Source organism: Limanda limanda, chromosome 19 (genome assembly GCF_963576545.1).
Source record: "Limanda limanda chromosome 19, fLimLim1.1, whole genome shotgun sequence".
Taxonomy (NCBI): Eukaryota; Metazoa; Chordata; class Actinopteri; order Pleuronectiformes; family Pleuronectidae; genus Limanda; species Limanda limanda.
This window is the reverse complement of record NC_083654.1, coordinates 13,177,243-13,186,984: the sequence shown is the minus strand read 5'-3', so window position 1 is coordinate 13,186,984 and position 9,742 is coordinate 13,177,243. Positions and strand designations below refer to the sequence as shown.

At 42.5% G+C, this 9,742-nt stretch overlaps 1 protein-coding gene across 1 annotated transcript in view; it reads left to right on the top strand.

Moving 5' to 3' along the window:
- Nucleotides 1–9,346, top strand: part of necab1 (N-terminal EF-hand calcium binding protein 1) — a 21,414-nt gene extending 12,068 nt beyond the window's left edge. The window contains exons 7-13 of the mRNA XM_061093295.1: nt 3,144–3,265; nt 4,511–4,587; nt 5,171–5,221; nt 7,107–7,219; nt 8,246–8,323; nt 8,963–9,054; nt 9,318–9,346. Coding sequence (XP_060949278.1) covers nt 3,144–3,265; nt 4,511–4,587; nt 5,171–5,221; nt 7,107–7,219; nt 8,246–8,323; nt 8,963–9,054; nt 9,318–9,346 — 562 coding nt within the window. The remainder of the gene's footprint in view (nt 1–3,143; nt 3,266–4,510; nt 4,588–5,170; nt 5,222–7,106; nt 7,220–8,245; nt 8,324–8,962; nt 9,055–9,317) is intronic.
- The last annotated feature ends 396 nt before the right edge of the window (nt 9,347–9,742 follow it).

The window sequence follows — 9,742 nt, the reverse complement described above, 5'->3', positions numbered from 1 at the left end:
TAAAAAATGTAATGTGTGTGTGCGTGTTTGTGTGTGTGTGGTGTGTGTGTGTGTGTGTGTGTGTGTGTGTGTGTGTGTGTGTGTGTGTGTGTGTGTGTGTGTGTGTGTGTGTGTGTGTGTGTGTGTGTGTGTGTGTGTGTGTGTGTGAGGGTGTGTGTGTGTGTGTGTGTGTGTTCACGGTATATTTAAAGAACAGACGATGACGCACGTCCTTTTGCCTCCCATCTCGTCACCTGTCCGACTTCACTGATTCCACACTTCAGCTGCAGCTTCACCAGCTCCACAGTGATTTATGTCAGACTTCTGAATCTGGCACTCTCGAGAAACAGCAGTAGCCTTTGATTTATCACTGTATTTACTAGTTAGATCAGGTGACCCCAAACTTTTCAGTCCAAAACCCCCGTGCCAGAGGCATGTGAACCCCTTATCCGGAAGAAAATTGTTTATGCGCATGTGGACCTCATGGAAACAGAGAAAATCAGATGACTGATGATAAGCTGCATGATATGTTTTCAGTTGAACTATTCATAATTTATTAGCTAATTTATTATGATTAAAATAGGATGTAATCAACTGTTTTTAAATTGTATTTGATTTCTCGGAATCATCTTGCAACGCTCATTGTGTCTCACTGAGATAGAAGTGAAGTGACTTTACTGGTTTACCATTCACCAGAAGCACCATCGTTAGCCCAGCAGTGATGCACATTATTGTCTCATTAGAACTATATTAAAAGATCACAGAAACAATCTTATTCCGGTAACTGTCTTAAATTGCAGGCTAATGACCCATCAGCCCTTTTGGCTTCAATTAATTATAATAGTATAATAGTTGCTTAAATGATTTTGCATTTAAACAGGGGAAAGTTTTTTTGGTTTAATTTTTAGATTGCTTAGATATACATTATGCCTACATATTCTACCATAACTGGCAATACCTCTATCATTAATGCTTCCTTCATCTCTATCATTTGTATAAATACTTTAAACATTGCTACAGCTCTTCATGTCGTCTTTCCTTACCCTAGTCGAGGGTTAAGGGCTGATGAGTTTGCAGCTTGTTGAGCCTTATACGACTTGCGATTTGTGAATATGGCCTGTACACATAACCTTTGATTGATACATTTATATTAAGAGCATAATTCCGACAAGTATGGCCACATCGCATGAGTCCTTTTGACTCAAAAGGGTCAAAAAGCTCTTGGCTACGTGTGTGTAATGTGTATTTTTATTGACAAGTATTTCATTTCGAGACACCGCACATGTTTATGTTCATTGGGCAAAACTAAGGTCTTGGATAACTGACATTTGAGTCACAGCGACCTTCACATACTCTATTCCCTCCCTCTTCTCACCTCCCTTCAGTGTCTCTTCCTCTCTCTTTCCCTCTCATGTTATTTCAAAGTGTTACTGCCCCTCGCTCCCAGAGCTGCTGCTTCCTCTCCTCCATCCATCCATCTCTCAACCGCCACACTAGAGAAAGTCCCCCGTGGTGCTGAATGCAATCACTCTCCGCTCCTCCAAACATCTAGAGGCTCTAGCTGTTTCTCCAGTGGCTTTAAATAGGCTTCTCGGGTCAGGTATACGCTGCATGTGTGAAGGGGCTGTGAACAAACCACAGATCATATCCATGGAGGCTCGGCATGACCCAGGCATACAGGGTACAAAGAGACATATGATGAAAACACCCCCACTCGAATAACCTCTGTTGTGTGAAGAAACAATCAGCCATAATCGATCACCTCTATAGAAAGGGACAGAATAGAAGTGACATGAAGGAAAAGGTCCTGGATTCTTGTTTTTATTCTGCTGAAGCTGAACATGATTGAACAACGATTGAAGTTGCTGCGTAGCTGAGAATATGATTCACTTTCAGACTGAATCAACAAGGATGCAGACATTAATTCAACTGTAGATATAATGGAATAGTTCATTACAATATTTTCCCCCAGATGTGAAAAGCAGCATTTAAAATCTCGAATAAAGCAACCTAACACTTTTTTGAGAAGGAGATTTTTCTAAATTAGCTGATTGGTGTTTCTCTATTTTAAAATTACAGTAACTGATGCTCACATTTTCCATATAAGAAAATACCAAGACCTATCAAAGGAAAAATCAGTCAAATTAAATTAAATTATCCTAGAGTGAATTCCCTTTACCCGAAAAGTTTAAATACAAACTATTTAACAGTGCAAGCAATTAAGTAACTTTGCAATGACAAAACAGTGTCAAGTCTGAAAAGTGTAATAATATTTGCAAAAACCTTTTATCAGGAGTCTTTGCTCCACACATCAAACCTTCGCACACATTTATAAATATATGCATGTGAATTCCCCTGCAGGCACACACAGCGTATCCCCCCCCCAGTCGCCCCGAGGTCTTGTCAGATTTGGGGCCGAACAACTTGACAGCAGTAAGATAAATCTCAGGTGATGTCACCCTGCGGCTGCACCTACCTTGTCACTGCCATTAGCATCACCGTCAGACCTACATGACCGACAAGTTCACTGAAAGCCAAGGAACAGTTTTAGGACTTTTTAAATGTATTCTTCAGTCACCTGGGTGCCATCTTAAATAGTGAATAGAGAAAAACATGAGTGGGAAATGTTGTCAGGCTCCGAAATATCTCAGTGAAAGTCAAAAGTGCTCCCTACTGTTTAAGTATATTTCTGGGGCGTTTATTAGATTTAGTGAGGGAGAGACAGGAGGAGTGGGGACAGAATGTGGGAATGAAATCTAGTAAATGGTCAGCTTTGCAAGAGGTTAAACTGGGAAGCTGTTTTCAAGGCGTATAAGCCCACATGATATGTCTCCTAACCATTCAGCTGTTTTATGGTATATTATATGGTACAAGATACATACACACACAGATACTTGTTACATTCGAGTGCACATGAATGACAATGGAATCACAGAGCCACACTCCGTTTATGGTTTCAGCGTCAGCAGACGGTTGAATAATGTTTTTTTCATAGCGGGGCCCATCTGTTTTGCGATTAGAGCAGTGAACGATAAAATGTGCAGCGCAAAAGGTCAACTGATGTGAGTTTTACTTCACAGTGTTTCACAGTCACAACCATTTTAAGAAGAAACATGCTGAGGTATTGTGATGTCAGGGTAACTATTGTCCCGTTGTGACTCCAGACAAGGTCCTCTGAAGCCAGAGGTGTTGTCCATCCAGTGGTCGGGTCGTCGCTCCAACCGGAGGCTCCAGAGGAACAGCAGCCTGTCGCCCAACAACCCGCTTCTTAGCCTTGTCAACTCAGGTGAGTTGATATGTTCACTTTGTTGTGTTATAACATGTTAAACGCTGCATCTTGTCAGGTGCTTCTGTCTTGAAGAGGAGAGAGACGTGGAGGGTGGAGGTCTTCTCGTGCCCCTGTGTTTCAAAGTATAGATTCCAAAGATGGGAATAAGCATTTTTAGAAAGATAGAGGCGATTATAGAGACCTCCTCAGGGCTGCACTCGGCCCCAGCATAGAGGCACATCCTCTGAACATGCTATGATCTATCACAGACGTCATACAGCGATGTGATGCAGCCTTGTGGGGGTCTTTTTCTCTGCCTGTGTAGGTTTCCTCCCACAGTCCACAGACATGCCACTCAGGTCCATTGAAGACTCTAAATTGCTCACTGATGTGAATGTGTGCGTGACTGGTTGTTTGTCTCTATATGTCAGCCCTGTTATAAAGTGACGACCTGTCAGGGGTGTGTCCTTCCCCTCCTCAGATGTCAGCCCACTGCAGCCCTCAGCAGATGAGTGGTGTCACTGATGGACGGATGGATCTTTCAAGCCTACCCCCCCTTCAAGCACAGTCCATTTTCCAGCAGTTTAACTTGTTCTTTTTACAGCCCAATTTTCCTCCATGAGAGACTTACTGTCAGTGATTGCAGAGTGGTGTATGGGGTCCTGCACAGTGGGCTGCAGCTGGCCTATAGTGCTTTGGCCTGTAAAGGGCATCACTGAACGGCTTTCCCCCCAAAGTCCTGAAAAACAGACACATAAGCTGCTTTCAGACCTGCACTGAACCCTGGGTAATTTTGTCGAGGGGCTGATGGTGAGGATGCCAATGTACGAGTGAGCGGATCCTCAAATTCTGGGGAGCTGGTCTTGTCAGCCCTCTGGTAAAGACCCTGCATAATGTCCGAATGAGCCCCTGTGAGAAAAGGGCAGGAGAGGATTCAGTGCAAGTGAGTGGATGTGTTGATGATGCTTCAAACACATGACAGATGCAAAAAAGACAACCATCCAGCTGTGGTTGCTAGGAGATCTTTTCAAACACTGCAGAGCCTCTATAAACTTCGATCACAGGCCTCGAAGCGTTTCCATTGATTTCCGTTGGTCCTGCTTTGTGTAACATGAAAGGAAAAGCTTGAAATGCCTTCTGGGACACGGCTACGATTTAAGTAGTGTCAAACAATCAATGGAGGATTTGTGTTTAAAATACAGTGGATGTAGGCAGCGGCTTTCAACCCTGCATCTTTGTTGTTTCCTGTGAAACCTCCTCCAGGCGTTTATGATGAAGACAGCCAGTGGACGTTCCAGGTCAACAGACTGCAGAAGCTGATCGACCGCCTGGAACAAAAGGTAGCTTGCTTTCTTTGAACGTTTCCATTATCTCCTCGTATACCTGCTCCTTTTCCCCTCCAGCGTTCCACAGTCCTTATTTCCCATCTGTCTCCTCTCATCATCGCGGCCATCTGCTCTTTACACCCCTTTTCTCAAATTAACGGCAAATTATGTCGAGTGGATTCAAAACAATATCAACTATTTTACCCAACAACACCTTCCCACACACAAACACAGACACATATGTACGAGGGAATATGTGGAAAGGCACACAGCTGACATGTGAATTTATATATAAACATGATTATCACATGATATGTTAATTCTGGGATAAGGATATTTATGAGCCCAAAATGTGGAGGAACTTCTCTTTCTGCAGTTTGACCTAGTGAATCATGAAAAGCTTTGGCCCTTTAGCGAGTAGTTTTCATTAACACAGTTGGCAACTATCATAGTGGAGCAAAAATACAAATGTTTACCTCATCAACTTAAAATATGTCAATGTTGTGTTGACAGATTTTCGAGCAATTGTGCATTCAAAGACCTGGATTCTTGTTTCCTTCATTACTTGAGCCTGATGTTGTGGATCTTTGTTGTGCAGGAGATTCGTCTGGAGCCGGCTGAGGAGGAGGAGGTCCTGGAGAGCAAATCGGTCAGTTTACCGACTTTCCTTTCTCTTTTTTCACTGCTTTTCTGTGGAGGCCCCTTCACGTAGACTGTTGTTCTCAAAAGGCGGAATGGAGGCCACGCTGACAACAAGCGCTCAGAGGGTTGTCATGGCAACAGCTGGGAGGAAACTTGTCACAAGTGTTTTCTTTCCTCCTCCTTTGCTCTGCCTGTCCTTATCTCTAATCTCAGTGTTTATAGACTCAATATTTATTTCGATTTTTAAGATGAGGCTCATGTTCAGAGAGCAGATATGTGTTTTGCAGGTGTGTGAGATAGAGAGATAGAGAGAAAGAGAAGGAGAGGGAGTGTAGTCCTTCACATATCTATTGCTTTATCACCAGTAAGAACCACATGGCACATTATATACAGTGTAATTCATAACACTTGTGAAAATCTTGCTACTGTGGAAATTTCACATATACGCCCATATGGTAGAGACACGTTATATTTCAGATGATTCATATGAGGAATACAGGCAAATCACGACTGACGTGATACAGTCACATGAAGGCAAATCCACAAGAGTATTGACAAGTAGATACAGTTTGGGCTTATACAGGGATAAAACTGAAACGTTGACAATTTGCAACTAGCTATAAGAGCAGTTGAACAACTGGGTGATACAGCCCAAAAATATATCAGAATGAAAATCAGTCGAAATAGATAATTATCACAAGTAATGTCATCAATGTCAAATTATTATTTATTTTAGGTTTAAGGACCAAGGTTCTGGTTTTAAACTCTTCAGCAGAGAACATTTTAAAAATCATAAGTTCATCAGTATATATTGGACTTTTTTTATGAAGCCATTGATGAAAATTATGTTGCAAAATGTATTGATATTGATATTTTGATCACCAAGGATATTTCACCTGTGAGATCAGTCATTTCATGTGACATTTGTCATAAGGACTGGTTAGTATCGGTGGTGAAAATGGCCGAAGCCATGATGCAACACGCCTATTACATTTCACTGTCGAGTCTCATCAGTCGTGTGGGAGGCGTCTCAGTGTGTGTTTGGGAATTAATCAAAGCGTAATTGCTTTCAACACTGTGTGTCAGTGGGAATAAATATGCTGCTGAGAGAAAACCAGTGATGACCCTTTGATGGTGTGCGTGCGTATGTGTGTGAGAGAGTCACAGAATTTTTTTTCTTTTTTTATGTTTCTTAATTAGCCACTGAGAAAGAGTCCTGAGGTGTTTTATCAGTCACACACATCATTAACACACACCCTGCGTACCAAAGGCCAATGGGCAAACCATTCATTTCCTGTTCCCATCATCCTCTCTGCCTCTGTCAACAATTCCTTATCAGCCACAGGAAATCATTCACATACATGTCATGATGTAACAGGTTCTCTTTGTTCCCTGCCGTCCACATCTCTGCGAAACCAGATGCTGATGCCTTTTTTTCCTCTTCGATGCTTTGTCACACTCTGGCACAAGAAGCTGCTGCCGGGACATTAGATTATAGATGTTATCAATCTTATAGGGTTCTATTATTCAGTGCCGCATTAGTCACCAGCTTTCTACTAACGAGTTGAGCCAATGTGGAACTCTGCCAGAAGATTGTTTTGAATCCCCCTCAGCTCCGTCAGACTCGCTCCCAACCAGAAGCAAGTTCTGACCCCTTTTGTTGTCTGCGTGTGTGCTGGTGTGTGTGCTGGTGTTTGTGTGTGTGTGTGTGTGTGTGTGTGTGTGTGTGTGTGTGTGTGTGTGTGTGTGTGTGTGTGTGTGTGTGTGTGTGTGTGTGTGTGTGTGTGCGCGCGCGTGCGCGCGTGTGTGTGTGTGTGTGTGTGTGTGTGTGTGTGTGTGTGTGTGTGTGTGTGTGTGTGTGTGTGCGTGTGGTTTTGTGTGTGTCTTCACAGCACATCCTGATAGTCCAGAGGCAGCTCTCCGTGCTGGAGGAGGAGCTGGAGGAGTTTCGTCAGGCTCTCAGACAGTACATGGAGTGTGCCTGTGCCCAGACTGGATGTCTACAGTCAGTTCTTATTTTCCTTGTTCACTTTGCATCAGGGATTTCTGCTCTGTCTGTTTTGTTTTTATACTGAGCTTCCTTTTATAAAAACGAACTTGTCCCCATGAAACAAGAGATTTAATATTGAACCGTATTCAGAGCTGTATGTTAGCAGGTCAGTAAGATCTGATTTTACACTCTAGCTGTAGTTGTTGTATCATCATGAGACCAAAATGATTCATGCTCATACTGTGGGTTCAACTTTATCCAAATCGTAGTCTGTTTATAAAGATGGACGACATTACAGCTCCCCAAAAGTGAAGCCTAAGGGTCTAGATTGCCCCCTGTTGGCTGGCTGAAGTATAGGTTATAAAATTCCCCCTCCACCATGTTAGTGGATGGGATGTGGACCAAATCAAAAAGTATACGTCAAATAGATTTTTCTCCAATAAGGTTTCACCAGTTTATGTTGTTACCACCACACAGATGTTTGCTGAAGTGTTTATTTTGATGGTAAAAAACAGTACAATATTATGAACAAAATTTAGTAAAACCTTGCAAATAGAAACCCTGCTGCAGTGTTATGTCCTGACATCAACTCAGACATGCTCTGGCTTTAGTTTTGCATCCGACCAATTGAAAGAAAATTTCCATTTTCTTCTTCTCTAGCCAAATATTTTACATTTAATTTCCTCAGCCATGTCGCCCCGAATCGGTTAAATTCAGCTTTCAACAAACTGAATCACTTACAAACCAAAACGCAGCCGCCTGCAGAACCGTGTGACATTAACGTGCTTTGCCTCGACAATTGCTCTAATTACCCAGTCATGTAAACTAATTTTCAAGTTTATATGACCCTTAAATCTGAAGCAGAACACTTCATAATCACCATAATTCCAGGGTGAGGCCACAGAAAAGATGATTTGACAGATCCACGGTGCCTGCACTCAGCCCCAGTGTAGGAAACAAGAGGATGTGTTGGGGGACATGATGTCGCACACTAATTAGTGATTGCATGACTTCAGCTCTCTCTTGTTTTGCATTTGGCAGCATCGCAGTTCAGCGGCTGGCAAATGAATCACGCTTCATTCTCTACGAATTCTGGGAGCACAACAACGTGTGGAAGAAGTAAGTATTCGCCGGCACCATATGTATCGTGACTAATGCAACGTGACCCTGCCCACATGAATCCCAAAATATTATCTCTACTCAGCATGAACCCGCTGAGGGGAGGTCTGGTTCCCACTGTGTTTAGGGACACTGAGTCTCTGAAGCATTAAGAAAAACCAAGGAGATCCACATCAGGGGGAACAAAGATTAAAGAGAAACTTAAATAATAATATTTATCAGAAGTTTGTGTTTTTTAACTGTATTTATGTCTTAACATTTGGCTACATGTATTTTGTTCAAGATACAATGTATAGTTTGTTATTGCCATACATTCAGAATGGAATGAAATAATTCAAAAACGCTGCTTTACACTTGTTTTATTAATTTGGTAACTGATATTTTGATATTTGACATTTTGTGCATCCCTGAAATCTGCTGCCAAAGAACATAAATTTACAAAAATGAAATCCTTGACGTGCCAAATTAAAACCTTAACATTCCCTAGAACTTTTTATCTTAAGTATATATACATGCATGTTAAAAAATTTGGATTAAAAATATCAAATAGCCAAGCAGAATAGTCATGTATTTGTAGATGTAAAAACATATGAAGTCTTGCATTCTGACTTCATCCTGTGATGTCTTCTTCTTCTCCAGCCACCTGCAGACCAACTACAGTAAAACCTTTCAGAGGGGGAACGTGGACTTTCTGGAAACTCCTGAGACCCTAACCACCATGCTGGTTCCTGGTAAGTCCTCAGCCCTCTTCAGCCTCGGGCGACCTCTCAATGCATGCTGTGCAGACAAATGATGCATGAACCCACAGAACTCAGTTTAAAATCCCAGGCACGATGCCAACGATGTACAAAATTACTTCAAGCTCCCGCTCACAAGGACTCGGAGCTGAATAAATCTGTCAGAGGAATCCACAGAGGAGGGCGAGCACAGTGTCTAATTGATTGGGGTCAAATCAGAGGTCTTTGTCTTTATTCTCTCTTTGTCTCGTCCACAGCGTCGTGGTGGGTCCTCAACAACAACTGAACACAGACATCACCCCTCACTGATCGTCACTGATGAGTGCAGAGAGCAAACAGTCACCTGTCAACACGTCAGGAAGTCCACAGTGGCACAAACACACACACACACACACACACACACACACACACACACACACACACACACACACACACACACACTTATTCAACACAACTTGTGCAGTCATGGTGATTAGAATAGATTTTATGACCTCCATGTTTCGTCATAGTTAGGTGGTAGGGGGAATAGCCTGCGTCTGTGTGTTTGTTTACACTCCTGCACGACGCTCTGACATGCGAAAAGCAATGACCTGATCCGACATCATCATTGTGTTTGAGGGGACATCATCTGCAGCCCGAAGTCCATCATGAGTGTGTGTGTGTGTGTGTGTGTGTGTGTGTG